The sequence below is a fragment of the Sorex fumeus genome, unplaced genomic scaffold (genome assembly GCF_029834395.1).
Source record: "Sorex fumeus unplaced genomic scaffold, SorFum_2.1 ptg000008l, whole genome shotgun sequence".
Lineage (NCBI taxonomy): Eukaryota > Metazoa > Chordata > Mammalia > Eulipotyphla > Soricidae > Sorex > Sorex fumeus.
The window spans coordinates 80840674-80862065 of record NW_026606065.1 but is presented as its reverse complement, the minus strand read 5'-3'; the positions used below and the strand labels follow the sequence as shown (position 1 = coordinate 80862065).

Sequence of the window (21392 nt, the reverse complement as noted above, 5' to 3'; positions counted from 1 at the left end):
GGTAGGAATAAGTCCTCAGTACCACTAGGTGTGGCTCAAAACTGCATGGAGGAAAATAAAAACCTAAATATCTCTCCCCTCTAGAAGACACTATCAAGAGAAAAAGTCAAGCCACAAGCTTGCAGAGAATGCATACAGAGAGCACAGGTATCTTTTTTAGGATAGTGAAAATATTCAGTACTTTGTATGATAATGATAGCATATATTCATTACACATTTGTTCAATCTCACAGGAAGTATACTACCAGGAGAGAACTTCAAGTAAACTGTGAATTTTGGATGTATTATGGCAGGTCAATAGATTGACCTGTTAACAAATATATGACTCTAATGCACGATGTTAATCAGAAGGCTGTGCATGTGTGGAAACAAGGTAGTATGTGAGAATTTTATGAATTTATTAACTTTATTGTGAGCCTAAAACTGCTCAAATTTTTCTTCAGTGTTTTTCACAGCTTCATTGAGACATAATCTGCCTACTGTAAAAGTTGCCTGTTGGAAGTTGTGTTTTTTAGTAGTTTTTGATGTTGAATAGAGGTCATCACAATCTACATTTTTGTATTTTGTGTGCAAGCTACCGAGAGTATCTCGCCCGCAGGGCAGAGCCTGGCAAGCTCCCCGTGACGTATTCGATATGCCAGACACAGTAACAACAAAGTCTCCAATGGAGACGTTACTGGGCCCGCTCAAGCTCGAGCTCGAGTCATGTGAGATTACAAAGTTATGCATGACTGAGTTTCAGGCATACAATGTTCAGACATACCACTTGCTTCACTTCCCTCCACCAATTCCCCCTATCTGCCTCCTGACTCCCATTCTAGGAGAGGCACTATTGTTTTAATGAGTTTTTGTGCTGTGGCTTATAAACTGTTGCTGATAGGGTTTCATATGTAATACTTTACCACATTTCAGTGCCAGCACCTCCTCCAAGTTGAATGCTTCCCTCCAACCCTCCAATATAAACGCTGCCTCCTCTCTGTCCCATGTGCCACCCTCTTCAAGTGACATATTTCCTACTGAATACCAATTCTCATATTGTTTACATTGTCTTTGGGTATTCATTATTCCACCATTTTGTTTTTATATCCCATCTCCCTCTGTCTTCACTCAGCATGATACTCTCCGGGTCCTTCCAAATAGCATCAGATTTCATGACTTTATCTTTTATATGGCAAAGTAATATTTGAGAAAAAGAGAAAAAGTCAAGCCACAAGCTTGCAGAGAATGCATACAGAGTGTACAGGTATCTTTTTTAGGAAAGTGAAAATATTCAGTACTCTGTATGATAATGTTTATTCATTGCGTGTATTATATCATAATTTCTTTATCCAGTCATCTATTCTTGGACACTTGGGTTGTTTCCAGATTTTGGCAAGAAACACAGAGGTGCAAAGGACTTTTTTCCATTTTGTTTTTAGGCCCTTGGAAAATATCCCAAGAAGTGGAGTTACTGGGTGAAATGGAAGCTCAATTCTCAGATTATTTTTAGTAATTTCCATATTGCTTTCCAGAAAGATTGGACCAATCTACATTCCCAAGAGCAGAGAATGAAAGTCCTTTTCTACCTGCATCCACACTAGTACTGGTTGTTCTTGTTCTTTTGTGATGTGTACTAATCTCTGTGGTCTGAGATAACTCATTGTTTTGATTTACATCTGTGTGATAATTAGTAATTCAGAGATATATCATGCCACAGTGTATTTTTTTCATGTGCCTTTGGCCCTTCGTATTTCTTCTTTGAGTAAGTTTCTGTTCATCTCGTCTCCCCATTTTTTGAAGGGGTTGGATGCCTTCTTTTTTGTAAAGTTCTTATACGTCTTATATATCTTTAATATTAACCCTTCATCATATGAATACTGGGCAAATAATTTCTCCCATTCTGTAGGCTGTCCTTGTATTTTGATCATTGTTTCTAAGGTACATAAAAATCCTTCATTTAATGTACTTCCATTTGTTTATCTCTGTTCCCACTTCCTTGATCAGTAGTTTCGTCCTTGAAGGTGCCTTTAGCTTCAATGTCATGCATGGAGAGTTTTGCCTATGTATGCACCTTACATATTCAGATGTGATAACAAGGTCATTAATTCATTTTAATTTGACTTTTGTGCATGATATCTGAAAGAGGTCTGAATTCATTTTTTTCATGAAGTTGACCAGTTTTTCTATCACCACTTGTTGAAGAGGCTTTCTTTGCTCCACTTCATATTTCTTGCTCCTTTACCAAAGATTATCTGATCACATACCAGAGCATCTGTCTCAAGATACTTGAATCTACTCTATTGATCTGAGGGTCTGCCTTTATTCCAATACCATTTTGTTTCCAATATTAGTGCTTTGTAACACAGTTTGAAGTTGGGGAAAGTGATGCCTCTTGTCTTCTTTTTCCCCAAGGATTACTGTAATTATTGGGGGGGAGGAATATGTAAGTGTGTGTTGGGGGGGGGGTGGCGTGTAAATGTTCTATATGAATTTCAGGAGTGTTTGATCTATTTCTGAAAAGTGACATGGGTATACTTATAGGGACTGTACTGAACGTGTACAACATTTTGGGGGAGTATTGCCATTTTGATTATATTAAACCTCCAAATTCATGAGCAGGGGATATGTTGCTATTTCCTCATTGTACTTTTTTATTTCTTAAGTAATGCTTTATAGTTTTCTTTGTATAGGTCTTTCATCTATTTAATTATGCTGATTCCACTGTACTTGATTTTCTGAGGCACAATTGTGAATGGGACTGGTTTTTAATATTTTTCTTCTCTTTCATTATTTATATCTAGGATCACCATGAACTGTTAATATTAATTTTGTAGTCTGCCACTTTACTATACAAATTCATTGTTTCCAGGAGTGTTTTTATCGTCTTTAGGATTTTCTAAATATAGTTATCATGTAATCCACAAACAGTGAGATCTTGACTTTTTCCTTTCCTTTCTGGATGTCCTTGGAATCTTTACCTTGACTGATTACCCTGGCGAAAACTTCCATTACTATAATGAATAGAAGTGGTGAAAGATGGCAACTTTTTCTTGTGCCTCATCTTAGAGGAAAGACTTTTAATTATTTCCTGAGTATAATGTTTGTTGTGGGCATGTGGTAAATGCCTTTGACTACACTGAGGAAAGTTTCTTCAATTCCTGTTTGTTGACAGTTTTATCATGAACGAATGCTGGATCTTGTCAAATGCTTTCTCTGCATCTATTGATATGATCTTATGATTTTTCTTTTATTGATAGTCTATTATGCTGATTGACTATTTATGTTAAGCCATTCATGCATCTCCAGAATGAACCCTATTCAGTCACAGTATATGATCTTTTTGACAGACTGTTGGATTCCATTTGCTAGAATTTTGTTGAGGATATTTGCATCTATTTTCATCAAGGATATCAGCATGTAGTTCTTTTTTGGTTGTATCTCTGTCTGCTTTTGGTAGTAGGGTGATGTTTGCTTCATGGAAACTATTTGGGAGTATTTCTTTTTCTTCAATTTTCTGGAAGGGCCTGAAGATGATTGGCAGTTAAGTCCTCTTTAGAGGTTTGAAAGAATTAACTCGTAAATCCATCTGGGCCTGCACTTTTGTCTTTGGGGAGACTTTTCATTGCCCTTTCAATTTCCTTGATAGTGATACATCTGTTCAGATATTCAAAATCATCTTGGTTCAGCCTGAGGAGGCTATAGGCATCCACAAATTTATCCTTTTCTTCTAAGTTCTCTCATTTCATGGCATAAAGATTTTCAAAGTAATCTCTGATGTTCCTTTAAATTTCTGTGATATCTATTGTGATGTCGCCTCTTTCATTTCTAATTTGGTAAATTGGGGTTGTCTATCCCACTTTCTTTTCCTGTCTTGCTAGTGGTTTAATCGATCTTATTTTATTTAAAAAAAAATAGCTCCTGGTTTCATTGATCTTTTGATTTTTGGATTCCAGTCATTAATTTCTGCTCTAAGTTTATTATTTCCTTCCTTTTGTCCTCTGTGGGCTCCTCTTATTGATCATTTTCCAGTTAAGTTGTGCAGAGATGAAACTTATGTGGGTCCTTTCTTCCTTCCTGATGATGATGTTTACATAGCTATGAACTTTCCTCTTAACAACACTTTTGCTGTATCCCACAATTTCTGGTAGGTAGTATCCTCATTCTCATTTATTGCCATAAATATTTTCATTTCCTCTTTGATTTCCTCTCTGACTAACTAGTTGTTCAGTAACAAGTTATTTAATTTCTAGGTTTAGATTGTTTTCCATTTAGTTTGTGATTAATTTCTACTTTCAGTGAATTATGGCCTGAAAAGAAAGGTGATATTATTTCTGTGTTCTTGACTTTGTGGAGGTATTTCCGCAACCCAGCACATGATCTATCTTGGAGAATGTCCCATGTACATTGAAGAACATGTATTCGGCTTTTTGAGGATAAAAAGCCTTACATATAAACCCACCTACCATTTCTTCCTTCAAAGCAAGTACTTCTTTACTGTGCTTTAGTCTAGTTGGTCTATCAAAAAGTGACAGAGTGGTGGTGAAGTCTCCCTACTATTGTATTGCTATCAATATCTTTCTTTAACTCTATCAGCAGTGGCTTCATTCAGGTTTTTGTTTTTTTTTGTTTTGTTTTTTTTTTAGTATTGTGCTGATCTCTCATTCAGTGCATATACATTTAGGAGTATGAGTTCTTCCGATGTAGAGATCCCTTGATCATTAAGAAATGACCCTATCTCATAAACTTTTAAGCATGAAATTTATGTTGTCTGATATTAGTGTGGCCACCCTGGCCTTTTTGACGTGGTTGTCTGCTTGAAGAACTGTCTTCCAACCTTCAAATTTGAGTGTTTGCTCTGACTATTCAAATGTATTTCTTTCAGCACAGTTGGGTTCAAATTTCTAATAATCTATCCTACAACTCTTTTCTTTTAATTGGTCCATTTAGCCCACTGAGGATTTTTTTTTTTTTTTTTTTTTTTGCTTTTTGGGTCACACCTGGCAATGCACAGGGTTACTCCTGGCTCTGCGCTCAAGAATTACCCCTGGCGGTGCTCAGAGGACCATATGGGATGCTGGGAATCGAACCCGGGTTGGCTGCGTGCAAGGCAAACGCCCTACCCGCTGTGCTATTGCTCCAGCCCCGAGCCCACTGATATTTAAAGACATTTTTTTCATGGAATTTTGTGACATCTTTCTATAGGAGTTTGGTACAATTGTGGGATTCCTTGTTTTAAAGAAGGAAGGTGGTAAATTCTTTAAAAGTTATCAAATAGTGTAAATGCCTATATAAATAAGATAAAATAAGTATAAAATAGCACAAAAATAAAAAAAGGAATATAGTTTTTTATTTGATGATTTGGGGCGAGGTACTCAGAACATATGTAGTGCCAGGATTCAAGCCAGAGTCATAGTGGCTTGAATGTAAATGTTTTATCACCTTTATACTATCTTTCTGGCCAAATTATGTAGTTTTTATATATCAAATTTTGTAGTTTTTATACATCTAATTGCAATTTAATCAGTATAAATATAGTAAGTTAAATGCATCTTGTGATGCCTAATAAAACAATTTTGTTATCTGAGTAATTATTTATCTAAAATATACTTAAACATAATAGGTTAAAAAGTAACGGTAAAGATGAAGTCATGAAATTTACATACAAGTGGTTCTACACAGAAAGTATCATGCTAAGTGAAATGAGCCAGAGAGGGACAGACACAGAAAGACTGCACTCATCTGGGGAATATAAAGTAACAGAATGGGAGTCGACCACCCAAAGAATAGCTGAGATAAGTACCAGGAGGTCTGCTCCACGGCTTGAAAGCCGGCAGCACATGCTGGGGGAAAAGGTAGCTCAGATAGAGAAGGGAATACCAAGTAAAGGATGTTTGGAGGACTCGCTCAGGATGCAAGATGAGTGCTGAAAGTAGACTTATAGATTGAACACGATGGCTACTCAATACCTCTATTGCAAACTACAACACCCTAAAGAAAAGAGAGAGCAAAAGGGAATGCCCTGTCACAGAGGCGGGGTGGGGTGGAAGGGGTGGGGTGGAAGGGATGGGGTGGAGGGGTGGGAGGGCTATTGGGATCATTGGTGGTGGAGAATGGGCACTGGTGGAGGCATGGGTACTCAATAATTGTATAATTGAATCCCAAGCACAAAAGTTTGTAAGTCTACAACTGTACTTCATAGTGTTTCACCAAAAAAAAAAAAAGTAACGGTATAGTTACATTATGATTCTGTTGAGATGGAAGCAGTCATTGAAGCCCGAGCCAATCAGGGCATTAAAACTCAATACATCAGGATCCTCCATGAGCTGTATTACGAATTCACTACCAGGATCTCACCATTCTACAAAGAAGTGATCATCAATGTCAAGAGAGGGGTTCGGCAAGGTGATACTATTTCACCGAAACTCTTCAGTGCCACCCTCCAGAACATCATACGAGGACTGGAATGGGAAGGAATGGGAGTGAAGATGGATGGTCGGCAACTATAACACCTCCGCTTTGCTGATGACATCGTTCTAATAACATCAAACATTAGCCAAGCGGCACAAATGCTGGCCAACTTCTAGCGTGAGTGTGGAATGCAACAGTTATGTGTACCTATATCGAGAAGTCAACATGATGAATGACCTGGCACCTGAGTTGAACAGGAGGAAGAGAGCGGCTTGGAACGCCTTCAAGAGCATCAAAGAAATAGCTAAGAGGACAAAGAACCTCCGGCTCTGGACACATCTCTTCAATTCCACTGTTCTTCCTGCATTAACATACGCCTCAGAGACCTGGGCCCTACGAAAACAGGATGAGAATGCTATTTGGGTCTCCCAAAGAAGAATTGAAAGAGCTATGCTTGGAGTATCAAACTTCACTCAAATGAGAGAAAGAATCCGGAGTTCTGACCTCTGTCGATGGTCAAGAATCAGGGACACTATCTCATTTGCCAAGGCACTGAAAATCAGATGGGCTGGACACGTAATGAGATTTGGAGACAACCACTGGATTACAGCCGTTACCAACTGGATCCCACGGGACATCAAAAGATCGCGTGGACGCCCACCTACAAGATGGTCAGACTTCTTTGTCAAGAACCTGAACAATTGGTTTGAGGCTCTTCGTGTTCCTAGAACAAGCAGATGCTACTGGGCTATACTAGCACGTGACAGGGATGAATGGAGACGTTATGGCGCCTGCTCGAGCAAATCGATGAGTAACGGGATGTCAAGTGATCAAGTTATAATTATACAATGGAATACTATGCTATGCAACTATAAGAATGAAATCATTAAATTTGCCATGATGTGAATGGCACTGAAAAATATCATTTGAGTAAAGTCAGAAGGAAAGGAACATGGGGCTGGAGAGATCATATAGTAGATAGGGCATGTGCCTTACATGCCTCACCCTATGTGATACCCCAAACCCTGCCAGGATGATCCCTAAGTCCAGAGCCAGGAGTAAGTCCTAGGTGCCAATAGGTGTGCTTCCTCCCCTCCAAAAAAGGAAAGGAACAAATGGAGAATGATCTCTCTCAAATGTGGGATATAAAAAAATACACAGCAGGGTGCAACAAATACCCAAAGGCAACAAGAGCTGGGGAGCTGATCCACAGAAATAAGTCTGAGGGTTGGGGAGACAATAGAGTGAGTAGGGAGCTTGCCTTGCCTTGCACAACCCAGGTGTGGCCCAAAAAAAAACGAAATTAAAATTAAGTTTTTACATGGAAAAATAAATGTAGGCTTAAATAAAGATACTACTGATAGGAGAAAATATTCGTACGGCATAAATCCAAATATATATAGTACTTACAAATAGAGGCAAGTTGCAGGGGGAGGGGAAGGTAGGGAACCAGTGATATTGGAGGTGGGAAATGTACACTGGTAAAAGAACTGGTGTTAGAACATTGTATGACTGAAGCTCAATCATGAACAACTTTGTAACTGTAAAAACTGGTCCAGGTTCTTTTTTTTTTTTATTTTTAAAGAAATATTTCAAGAAAATAAATACAGCACTCACAAAGCTCAACAGCAGATCATGCTGGAACTTTGAAGATGCACTCAGGAGCCACTATTTCTCCCCAAGTCAAGGGAAGGGCACCGAGCATCCAGTTCAGTGCTGCCTTGTGCCCGGTCCAGCAAACTCAACAATGCATCAGAACCATCTTAGTAAGCTGCATTTAAGATGCCTTATTTCATATCTCACAGAAAGCATACACTGGCATCCTAACTCCAGTCATCTATCCACACAACAACACACAGAACTAGTTGTGGTAGTAAAAACTAAATTATATCTGGAATGGTGGCAGGGCCAAAGACACTGCCTTCCTGGAACCAGTACACAAAAATCTAAACAACTAGTTTGTAACAACAAATCTGGTTGAGATACCTTCAACATGGAGGAAAGTGAGCCATACCCAGCTAGTTTTCACATGCAATGAAGTTGGCATGAAAGGCGAATTGAGATGACTCAGCTACAGTGCAAGAGAGATAGTACAGCAAATAGAACACTTGCCTTTCACATGGCTAACTCAGGATCCATTCCTGAGATCCCATATGGTTTCCTGAACACCTCCAGGAGTTATTCCTGACAGCAGAGCCAGGAGTAAACCCTGAGCACCACCGGGAATGACCCAAAAACCAAAAAATTAAAATTAAAAAAGACCAGGCTGCAAAAATCATAATGGTAAAGCAGCGCAGAACCCTACCACATTTAGTGAGAGAAGATGGTAGCCTTAAAATCCAACCAGTACTAAGCAGTTATGTAATCTCTCTGATAAGGGTTTTAGAGAGGAAGTGTTGAGGATGTTTAATGAGCTCAAATAAACAATGGAACAGAAAGCTAATAAAATACAATAGGACACGAAAGCAGAAATGAATAAACTACAAGCAGAAATGACAGAACTAAAGAATGGTAGGGGAACGAAAAACTCAGCAGCAGAGTAATAGCAGCTGAAGACAAAACTTATGTGAGCTGATGAGATGCAGAAAACCTCCAGACAATAGTAGATGGAGAAAAAAAAAGCTTCAAAATAAATAAGCTGTAGAGAAAAGAACTCTATATGAAATCAAAAGGAACAACATTGAGAGTCATGGGGTCCCAGAGGCCCAGTAAGGAAATTCCAATTAAGAAGCAAAAAAAAAAAAAAAAAAAACTAAACTCAACAACATAAAAATACAATAATCTCATCAAAGAATGAGATAATTAAGAATGGTAAGAATGGTAGTGGAGATAAACAGACACTTCTCTAAACAGGATATGTACATGCCAGTAGGCATATAAAAACGAGTGTACTGTCATGTATTATCAGGGAAATGCAAGTCAAAATGATAAAGAGGTATCATTTCATGCAAATGAAAATGGTATATATATATCAAAAAGACTGTAAACAACTAGTGTTGGTAGGGATGTGGTATAAAAAGAACCCTCTTTCACTGTTGTGAACAGGTATGTATGAAAACAGCCCAAATGCTTTACAACAGATGAATGAATAAAGAAGCTGTGGCATATACACAAAATAGAACATAAAGCAGCTGAAAGAAAAGATGAACTCTTAAGTTTGCTGCAACTTTAAAGAAACTGGAGGTAATGATGTTAAACTATATAAGTCATGGGAGAAGGACAAATACAGGATGATCTCACTCATTTGTGACATACAGAGAAACAAAGTGAACAGAAAGTACCAAGACAACAAATCCGTGGCCTTGGCTTTACAAAACCAAGTTTACCAAGAAAAGACAGTAATAGTTTGGAGGAATGAAGAAGTGAACTCGAATAATATTAAGGGTAATTACAGAGAGTATTGGGCATACTGGTAATTGTAAGTGCAGTAACTATATATCAAAACTATAAATAATAACACTATTATAAACATACTACCTAAACTACAATTTTTAAAAAGAAATTTCTTAACGAAAATAATGAATCACACAGGATCTATATTCCTGGCACTGTATATGGTCCTCCAAGCCCCACCAAAAGTCATCCCTGAGCTCCGAGCCAGTAGTAAATCCTGAGCACCACTGGGTATGGCCCCAACACAAAAATAAAATCTATTCTTTTAAAATTTTTAGAAAATTGTAAGTCTCAGAACTGGAAAGATAGTACTAGAGTTAAGGCACTTGTCCCTGATGTGGCCAACCCTGATTTAATCCCTGGCATATGACACCATCACATTTAGTACCCTGAACACAGAGCCAGTGGTACAGCCTGCGCACCGCAGGTGTGGCAAGAAAAGAAAAGGAAAGAAAAAAGTAGAGCAGAAAATGATAAATTTCCAGATAGCAAACAAAAAGATACAGAATTACGTAATAAAGTAGAATTTAGATGCATTATCATAAGAAAACTTAATGATGTTGAAGAATCTCCCCTAAATACAGAAAAACAGTCCAAGATATGATACCAAAACAGAACAATAAAGACACAAGGAGCAAGCTTATCAACTAAAGACTGAAGATATTTTTTAAATTCCAAAGATGTGGACAGAGATAGGACTGCGGTGAAGGCACTTGCCTTGCATATGGCTTACGAGGTTCCATCCTCAGCAACCCATATGATCTTCTGATCACCTTCAGGAGTGATTCCTGAGTGCAGAGTCAGAAGCAACCCCTGAGCATTGCCAGGTGTGGCCCCCTCCAAAAATAAAAAAAAACAAAAAATAAAAGATATTCCAAGGTGTTTCTACAAGGAGAACAATGAATGAAATTCAATCTAACTCGAGAAGCATAACAAGCAGACTGTATCTTGCAAATGAAAGAACCTTACAAATCAGAGATAAAAATTACAGTAATGTGGCAAGACAGATAGTACAGCAAGTAGGGTGCTTGCCTTGCATGCAGCCAACCCAGGCTCTATCCCCAGTACCACGTATGGTCCCCCAAGTAGTCCTTCAAACCCTCATGGACTGATACCTGAATGCAGAGTCAGGAGAAAGCTCTGAGCAGAGCTAAGCGTATCCCAGAAAACCTGCCCCTCGCCAGAAAAATAATGAAAGACAATAATGAAAAAATGATAGACAGAGGCTAGAGCGACAGTATAGAGGTAGGGTGTTTGCCTTGTACATGGCAGACCTGGGTTCGATTCCCAGCATCCCATATGGTTCCCCTGAGCACTGACAGGAGTGATTCCTGAGTGCAAAATCAGGAGTGCAAAACCCTGTGCATCGCCAGGTGTGACCCAAAAAACAAGAAAAAAAAGAAAGAGAAAAAATTATAAAGAATGAATTTGAAGCGAAATAAAGAAACCATGAAAAATAACAAATTCCATTAAAGGAGTAAAAATAATGTGCAGGAAAGAGACAATATTCAAAGAAATAATAGAATTTCCCAAACCAAAGGGAAGAACACAAATGTCCAGGAAGCAGGGAGAACGCTTAAATTTCTGGGGTTTTTTTTTGGAGGGGTCACACTTGGCGATGCACAGGGGTTACTCCTGGATCTGCACTCAGGAATTACCCCTAGCCGTGCTCAGAAGACCATATGGGATGGTGGGAATCAAACCTGGGTCGGCCGCGTGCAAGGTAAATGCCCTACCCACTGTGCTATTGCTCCAGCCCCAAGATTTAAATTTCTGAACACAAACAACACCAAGATTCACTGGCATTAAATTATTAAAAAAAAAAAGATGAATAAAAAATAATAAAGGCTAGTAGTTAAAAAGAGACCCTTATCTTTGATGAACATAGATACAATAATTTTCAACAAAATCTGGACATACCGATATAGCAATAGTACATCACGAGAATTATTCATCATGGTCAAGTGAAAGTCATGCAAGGGATACAGAACAGCACTAAATACACAAATCAACAAAGACACTACATAAAAAGATAAACCTTACACAACCATAGCAATAGATGCTGAAACCTTCAATATCTAATTATTGAAGGATATTAAATTATTGAAGGATAATAAAACCTTCAATATCCATTTTATAACTAAAGGCTCTCAATAAACTGGAAATATAAAGAACATGCCTACACGTGCATATAGAAAACCCTAAGGAGCCTCAGAACAGGTAAAATACTCAAGAGCTATTTTACCAGTGATGGTATCTATTTACTTTACCTTAAATAATTACTCACTCTAAGTGTTAATGACAGAACAATGTAGGTACATCAATACTAACACAAGCAGTAATTCATATAAATACTTTCTGGTAATGGGAAAAACTATGGAAAGAGAAGGGATAAGGGGATATATGAGTATCTACATTTTGCTTGATTTTGCTGTGACCTAAAATTATCCTTCAAATTAAAAATTTAACAAAATACCTAATATCTTTAGTTATCTGAAAAATGTAAATAAAAGTCAGAAAAATACTACATATCTATCATTGCTAAAATAAAAATAACAATAGGAAATGTTTGGCAAAGATGCTAAAAAAATGAATCACCCATACACTGATGTTGAAATATAAAATGGTAAAACCATTATATGTAAGTTTAATGATTTTTTTATTAAAAAAAAACTTAACCATATGATCATAACAACTTTATTCATAATACAGCTACAAGTGATTCAAAATTAAACCTACAAAACAATTCGGTTTTATTTTGTTTTGTTTTTTTGGGTGGTGCTCAAGGTTTATTCCTTGGTCTGTGCCTAAGGATTACTCCTGGCAAGGTTCAGGTGACCATATAAAGTACCAGGGATCAAACCCAGGTTAGTTGCATGCAAGACAGGCACCCTATCAAAAACCAAACAAACGAAAAAGAATGAGAAGGATATGTCAAATAAGAAAGATGAAATCTGTAAAATATACACAAAGTCACTTAAAATTCAAGCATTTTAACAAATGAAAGTAACAAAGACATTGGTGAAATGTCTTAGGTACTTTAGTGGCAGTTAGGTGAGGTAGTAAGACATCAAAACAAATGTTAACACTACTGTAAATATTTATATATAAATTATGTGCACTTAAATAATTTAACCATTTAACTAATATGTTCTCCCACAAAATCTTAATATGAAATTTCCTGGAATGGTTTTTATCAGATTATTATGCTACCATGATCCAATACAGGAACTCATTTATATTATTATGAAATTAAATAACATTAATTTAATTTTTAATTCACTCAGTAACTCCAAAACTTAGAAGTTTTTAGCCCCCTTTTATGGATGAAAAAATTGAGACTTGGACATATTAAGCAATTTATTCAAGATCATAGAGTTAGTAAATGAAACTATTAGACTTGAGTCAGTCTAGTCTGATAAATTCTTGCTGTTAATTCATTCTCTATTCCAACAAACATCAACTTCTTCACTCGTCAAAAAGAGTTCGCTGAGTTAACACATTCCTCTTGTTTCAAAGAAGATATTCAATTGTAACTACAATAACTACATACTTAAAGAAGAAAAAAAAAGCTACACAGTGAAAGAAAATACGTTTTAGTGGCTGGGAAGCATCTTAAGACTATAGTGTATACTTTGCATGCTCCAGGCTCTGAATTCGAACCCTGGTACCACACTACCCACAGAACCTCCAGATATAGACTTAGAGATCTCCAAGCACTTCAAGGAATGGCTTTGGTAGTCCCCAGCACTGCTGTACCCAAAAAGTACTGTATCACCAGACCCAACATTGAACTGTCCCATCCAGCTGGGAAAGTATAAATAGGAGTGGCCCCCAAATTCCCTGAGCATTGCTGGGAACTCCTACCTCCATACACATCATAAGGAATGTAAGGATAATATAATTAATGTCATTAGATAATATTTCAGCACAAGCTCCGCCACAATCACTTTTAGAAATTATTTTATAAAATAGGGCTGGGGCGATAGCACAGCGGGGTAAGGCGTTTGCCTTGCACATGGTCGACCCAGTCGGCCCAGGTTCAATTCCTCCGCCCCTCTCGGAGATCCTGGCAAGCTACTGAGAGTATCTCGCCCGCATGGCAAAGCCTGGCAAGCTATCTGTGACGTATTTGATATGCCAAACACAGTAACAACAACTCTCACAATGGAGACGTTACTGGGCCCGCTCGAGCAAATCGATGAACAACGGGAGGACAGTGACAGTGACAGTTTATAAAATAAGGTTAAATTCTTAGTGCAATCCTCAAAAGTATAAGTACCATTTAAAATAATATTTCTAAGGAAAAGTTTAGCGATTCAGACAATACAACACCACAACACCATCCTCTGTCATATACTCCCCCTTTCTCCCCACCCCGGCCCAAAAGAGTACTCAAGCCTCTCAAGTTATAAAAGTTCTTTGTCTTCAAACCAGAGCTATTAGGAACAATTTCACATGTCTTAGTACATGAAAGTTTTATTAAAAAATGAGATTTAGGGGCTGGAGCAATAGCACAGAGGGTAGGGCGTTTGCCTTGCACACAGCCAACCCGGGTTCGATTTCCAGCATCCCATATGGTCCCCCGAGCACCGCCAAGAGTAATTCCTGAGTGCATGAGCCAGGAGTAACCCCTGTGCATCGCCAGGTGTGACCCAAAAAGCAAAAAAAAAAAAAAAAAAAAAAAAGAATATGAGATTTAAACTGTGCCAGTTCCTAGGGAAAGTGGGGAAAATGACGAGAAAAGGTGAGGCAAGGAAAGTGACATTTATTTTCACATGAATTAAAGTTTGATGGCAAAAATGTGTAATTTAAGCTATTGTTGTTATATCAGTATAAGGTGAAAAAAGTTTTGTGAAGTAGCACAGAAACCTAAATACCCATTACAAACTATTCGCAGTCACCAATACTTTCTACAATCAGCTTCCTCTTCAGAATTTCCCGAAAGTTTCACAGTGAGATACTCAAAACAGTCGAAATACATTACTTTGGGAAGAGAATACAGAAGTTGTTTATAAAAAAAAAAAAAAAAAAAAAAAAAAAACCACCTCCAGTTTTCCTCGCTTTTCAGTAAGTTCTAGATCTTGGGAATTGTGGGGTTTTTGTTTTCTCCTTTTCATTACCAGATTCTATGAAACAAATGCTTGTGATTTCCCCCAAAGTTCTTATACTGAAAATCTAATGTTCAATGTGATGTTTAGAGGTAATGTTTAGAGGTACAGTCTTTGGTAAGCGATTAGGTCATAAATGCAGAACATAATGAATGGGATTAATGTCCTTATAAAAAAGGCCCAAGAGAATTACTGAGTCCCTATGCCATATAAGGAAGTAACAAGGTACAAGCTATAAATCAGGAAGTAAAACCTCACCAGAAACAGAATGTTTCACCATCATGATAGTGAACTTCCTAGCGTCCAGAAATATGAGAAGTGAATTTCTTATTGCTTATAAACATCCCAGTATATGTCATTTTACTATAGTAGCTGGGATAGATGGAGGGGAAGAATTTAAATATTCTGCGGGATATATATAAACATACTCTGCTGTACTACTTTATCAGTGAAAAAAATAAAGACAGATGTGTATATTACCAGTGCTAATGACAATGTAAATTCATTAAAATCATCTGGGGCATAATTTAATAACAATTTTAGAGTTTTATAAATGTTCTGACCTGGAAATTCAGCTTGAAAGAATTTATGTCAATAATTTAAGATTCTTTCACTAATTTAATAAATTATTCACAGGTTACTTTGTGTCAAACATTAATCAACCTAAAGAATAAGAACATCCAAAAAATTAAAAATAAGGTGGCCAGGAGAGATAATACATCAGGTAAAGAGTTTGACTTGTACACAGCAGATCCATGTTCTATCCCTGGTGCTACTGCAGAGCCGGGAGTATGCCCTGAGCATCACCAGGTTTGGCCCAAAAAACCAAAAACAAAACAAGAATGAGGACACCATATTTTATAGTGCATTTTTTACAGCAACAAAATGATAGGGGAAAAAAGTTTAAAGCTAGTATGTCAAAATACATCTAAAAGGCAAAATATATTACTACTGTAGCACTGTAGCACTGTCCTCCCATTGTTCATCGATTTGCTCCAGTGGGCACCAGTAACATCTCCATCGTGAGGCTTGTTACTGTTTTTGGTATATGGAATACGCCACAGGGAGCTGACCAGGCTGTACCATGTGGGCGGAATACTCTCGGTAGCTTGCCGGGGTAGAAACTATATTATTCAGTATAAAAAAATATTTACTACCATTAAAATTGCTCATGTTAAAATTACAGACCAAGACACAAAACTACACGTAACTACATAAAACTGTTTCTAAATCTGTGTTTTAGATCTTATTATCCAGGGACCTTGGTCAAGTTATTTAATCTCACTCTACTTCAGAGTTTTCATCTGTAAAAGGATAATATTACATATTATATGTAAATCTATGAATTTACATATTATATAATATGCATAAAATAAATATTTCCTATCTCACATCTCAATGACTCTAAATGAACTATTTGTAAAGAACTTATTCCCTCAGCAAATAAGCACTGACATTTACTACTGATACTATAATTATGTAGATTCATTCATATGCAAAAAAAATATAGAAGAAACTTAGCAAAATACTATCAAAGAGTCGGAATTCTAACAAACTAACTCCATGACAATCAGGAAATTAGAACACTTATAGCATTTAAAGTCATTTTATAAGGTAGATATTTTTAAGTCTTTTTACTTTGAAGTATTTTTTTGAATGAACTATATCTAAGATTTGCACCAAAATACTTTGGTAGGGAACTTATATAGATTTTTTTTAAGTATTATCAGAAGTAAATTATTCTGGGTACTGGAATTATGAATAGCTTTTCTATCTCTAGTTTCTAATTTCCAAATTTCTACAGTGCTTTAAAATTATTTCTTAAGTGAGAAAAATGTTTTTAAAAATTTTAAGAAAATCCTTACCAATACTCCATCCATAGATGAAACTTTATCCCAAGTTAACCAAGCTCTTTCTCTCACATGATCTGGTATCTTTAATATCTGACATAATGCAGTAAAATCCGGATCTTCAGCTTCTTCAAACTCAAGCCTAACAAATGAAAATACAGATGAAATATGCACATGCTTTTAATCAAACTAATTCAAATATTTGTTTTAAATGTTTGCATATAGAAGGAGGATTCTGAAAGATTGTTAAGATCTTATTTACCTTAAAAGTTACACTTAGAATTTAAACAGAAGTTCATCACTTTAAACACTAAAATATTTGCTATAGTTGGGGAGATGACTCAAAGGTCTTTGCATGTGGGATCCCCATATTCAACCCCCAGCACCCACATAGAGCTCCTGAGGACCACTGGGAGTAGCCCTGCTTCCAAGCACTAAGTCTGGAGTGGCTTCAAAATACCACTAGTATAGGCCAAAAGAAAAAAAGAATATTTCCTGGGCTGGTGACAACACATATTCAGTGTAGCAAAATAGCTTTGTGAAGAAAAATACAATAACTAAAGCTGTCTGGAGAACTAGAAACAGAAACAGCAAGAAAAGGAAAGCCACGGATATTACCGAATCAATTCAGTATCAGTGACTCCGCAAAAACTGTACTCTGCACTTATATTTTAATTTAGAAAAATTAAAAAAGAAACAACTTCTCTACCAACTAGTATTTCTCACCTGATTAACTTGACATGAAGTATTACTTTGTATTTCAGCCTTTTCCCTCAATCTTTCTTAATCAAGATAAACCATTTATAAATTCTTGTTGACTAATTCCTTTCCACTCACTGTAAACTTAACTAATAAAAATAGATAATAACTTTGGAATAGTTAGAAGTTAATACCATGATTCTGTTGCAAACTGGTCTTAAATCAGCACTTCTTAAATTTTTTCCACTTGGTAACCCTTTCACCAAAAAATGTTAAGGTATACAGGTATATAAAATAAGTATTCAAATAAAATGCTTAATGACAATAAACCGTAATTTTAAAAAAAATTTTAAGTTATGTGACCCCCATGTGGAATTGGAACCCAGTTTAAGATACAGGCCTTAGAACCCCTCAGTTTTATTAAGTAAATACTCTAGTTATCTTTGTTTTGTAAGTGAGTACCAAAGCAGAGAAGTTAATCACTTCTGGTCAAAGCCAGAAAGTGGGAAACCTTAGTACGAATCCAACAAGATATAACAGTATTTCTCAATAATCAAAATTCCTAACCACTATTCCAATCCGCCTTCAAAATATGATTAACCTTTGGTTATCTCAACAATTAAGGAGGGGGTGGTGCTGTTCTGAGGGGGAAGGGGGCTGCCATAGTGGTTTTCCTTCCCACTACATACCCATAGGCCAGAGACAATGTAGCAGAAATGAAATTTCAGCATTCAATGTAAAAAAATGAATTCTTGCTGAACAGGCAGTTAAAGCAGGTCCTGAATACTGCTCATAAACAATGCTTTAGCTTCCCAATTGCCAGGGAGGGGTTCTACCCCATGCTAAGTCATTTATCTGTAGAGCTCTATAGCGCATGCTACGGAACTCTTCAGTGGGTTTGGATAATCAAGAGCAGACTGTATATTGTATGGTTTTAACTAAAAGAAAAAAATTGTAATAGTTTCATCATTTTAATGTGTTGAAGGGGAAAAATAAAAGGAGGTGCTTCTTTTTCTTAGGTGATGGCCGGCCTTTCACTATTTCTGGTTACCCTACAATAATCTAGAATGCTTCCAAAGCTCGGTGGATAGCATGAAATTATTTACTGTACAAACTTTCCCATTCTCATAATGATATACTTTGAAGTAGTGGACACATCAGATTTTAATAAAAACCGAATGTCATCTCCAGGACATTCCCAGGCTTTTTTTTTTTTGACTAGTATGATTTTTTAATTGACCCAAATACAGCCCATTTATATAACAGCTTTTTAAGAGCCATTTCCAAAACCTCATTTCAAAAAAAAAAAACTTTTTTCTTAACCATTTGGCCTAAATGCTTGTCAGTGTGTGGGGAATTTGGGGGGGGGGGGGGGGGGAGAGGCTGGGGGCGGACTATGGGATTCAAGACAGAAAGGACTCCCATTCCAGTGTAACGGATGTTAAGTGTCAAAACAGGGCCAGTTGCTGACAATAATAATAACAATTACATCCCTTCAGTCTTAGCTCCTGAAGCATAAAGTCTCGCAACTGAGCAAAGATGCTGCAATAAAAGAAAGCTCTCCTTATCGTGCGCTATTGCCTCCACACGGGCTGTCTTAAATTTAGACTCCACGGAGGGGTGGGCGGCGTTCCATGTGAGCACAAAAACATGCACTCGGACCCAGACGAACACAAAACCAAAATAAGAAAGAAAAGCAACACCAGGACCCCTGCAAGGTCAAAGCCAAAAACAGAATAATGAAGGCTCACTGACACCTACTGACAAGCAAGAGTTTCATCCAGCAGGGAGAAAGGGGGTTAAAAAAAAAAGAAGAAAAGAAAGAAAGAAAAGAAAGAAAAAGTTTAGGAACTTTTAAGCGCTGAGTCTAAAGTCTCGCTGCCACTCCTGCCCATAAACCCATTCCTGGGAGGGGCAAAAAGAAAAAAAAGTTAGGGTCCACCTCGGCCTCGAGCGAGCAGCTGAAGGTCCGAACGCCCCGACGCCGGCTGCGGGCGCAGAGGGCGACGGACACCCCGAGCTCTCGGCCCCGGAGCCGATGGCGTCCCCGCGGCGGCGGCAGCAGCAGCAGCAGCATCCGCGGCATCTCCCAGGACCGGGCTCCGACGGCCGCGCACGCAGCCGGGGACCCACTTCTAATTGGCTGCCCCGACCCAAACGGGAAGGCAAACCAACCGCGCTCGGCCGGGGACCGAGTCGCCACCGCAGTCGGGCACGACTTTACAACACCCCCACACACACACACAGACACACACACACTCGCGCGCCCGCCACCCCCCGCCGCGCCTCTGATGGCGCCTCCAAATTCCCCGCCGCCGGCGAGCCTCGCGTCCCGCCGAGCAGAGGCGGGCACCTGTCACTTCGCGGAGACCCGAGCCCCACCCGCCCGACACCTGTCAAGCCAGACCCCTCCCCGGGGCCCGCCCTCGGCCCCGCGCCCGGCTCCCTGGCGGGCTCTCCGCCGCGGCGGGGGACCGCGACCGACCCTCCTCGCGCGCCGCCCGCACCGGCCCGCGCAGAAGACGCGCCCCCGCCGCCGAGACGCCGCCCCGCCGCAACCGCGGGGCGCCCTTCCCGCGCGCCCCGCCGCCGCTCGCTCGCTCACCTGGCCAGAGGCAGGTCCTCGGGGCCGCTGTCCGGCTCCGGGTCCTCCTCAGGAGGAGGCGGCGGCGGCGGGGCTGGGGGTTCGGCGGCGGCGGCGGCGGCGGCGGCGGCAACGGCGGCGGCTCTTCGGTGGTTTTTAGGCGGCATGACGCCCGCCCGGGGCCGGAGCCAGCGAGCGACCGACGGGGGCTGGGGCGGGAGGACGCGCGCACGTCGGGGCCCGCCCCGTCCTCTCCGGACTCCCGTTCCCAAAATAATGTGAACGTCCCCTGAGAAAAACCGGACGAGCCCTCCCTCCCCCGCCCGGCAACCGAGAGCTGCGTCCAACCGCGGGAAAACGTCACTTCCGCCCGCGGCGGCGTCACGTCCGCGAGCTTCCCGGGCCCGCCGGCGGCGGGAGACAACCGGGGCGCCGGGCGCTGCGCGGGCGCGGGGCTGAGGGCGCGCCGGCGGGGCGGGTATCCCCGCCCGGGCCTGGGCCGAGGCGTCGTCCCCGGGCACGCTGCCGCCGCCGGACTTGCTTCCGTCGGCGCGGCTCCCCGACGGGCAGGCACCGGTGCCGGTCACGGGGCGCCACACGGAGGCTGTGGCGGGAGGCTGCGCCCCACCGCTCTGTGGGACGGACGGGTCCGGGCCGCGCTCGCGCCGGCGGGGGACAATCGGGCGGGGGCAGAGCGCGGCCGTCACGCCCCTCCGCGCCGCCGGCCGCGCCCTCCGCCTTGACCACACTCCTCCGGCCCAATCCTTGTCCGAGTTGCTCAAAACAAAAACAAATACTTCTGGACTCCCTCATAGGCGCTGGACTTTGCCAATCACCGGGACACACACACTGTCGGAGGCCGACCGCCCTTATAAGGCGCAGTGGCGGGGCGGAGCGGCCCTGGCCGAGGAACGTGAGAGTGGGACACAAGTTTTAACTCGAGTGTGAAGCCAGGAGGCACCATTGAAGCGTCTGAGGGGCATCGTCAGAAGTGCAGTTAGTTGAAGTTTCCCAGGTCGGCTTTTGGGAAGGGTTTACTGCGTGCGGTTCTCGCCAACAACTTAAGAAGTAACCCCAGGCTTCCTGGGCATCTCTCGAGGCCCCTCGCCCCTCTTCTCTTCCCGACCCCCCAAAAAAGACCGGGGGAAGCACCACCTGAGTGGCTTGAAGAACTCCTGGAATAAGGCTGCAACAGCCTGGGCATTCTCCGACCCCCGCAATAAACCGTAGGCCTGCAGAGCAATGCTTGGTGGCCGCCCCTCCATCCCAAGGGCGGTGAGGGTAGGCGGAGTAGTGGTTTTCTGCTCTCTAGACGGGAAACAGACTCCTAACATTCGCCTAGTGTTACAGGAGCTGATGAGTGGCAGA

The 21392-nt window shown here is 40.3% G+C and overlaps 1 protein-coding gene across 2 annotated transcripts in view; it reads right to left on the bottom strand.

Moving 5' to 3' along the window:
* Positions 1-20360, bottom strand: part of RB1 (RB transcriptional corepressor 1) — a 126206-nt gene extending 105846 nt beyond the window's left edge. For both annotated transcript variants that reach the window (XM_056109713.1, XM_056109712.1), the window contains exons 1-2: positions 20046-20360; positions 16757-16883 (exon numbers count right to left, since the gene is read on the bottom strand). In XM_056109713.1, the coding sequence (XP_055965688.1) occupies positions 16757-16883; positions 20046-20191 (273 nt within the window). In that variant the 5' untranslated portion in view covers positions 20192-20360. The remainder of the gene's footprint in view (positions 1-16756; positions 16884-20045) is intronic.
* Between the last annotated feature and the right edge of the window lie 1032 nt (positions 20361-21392).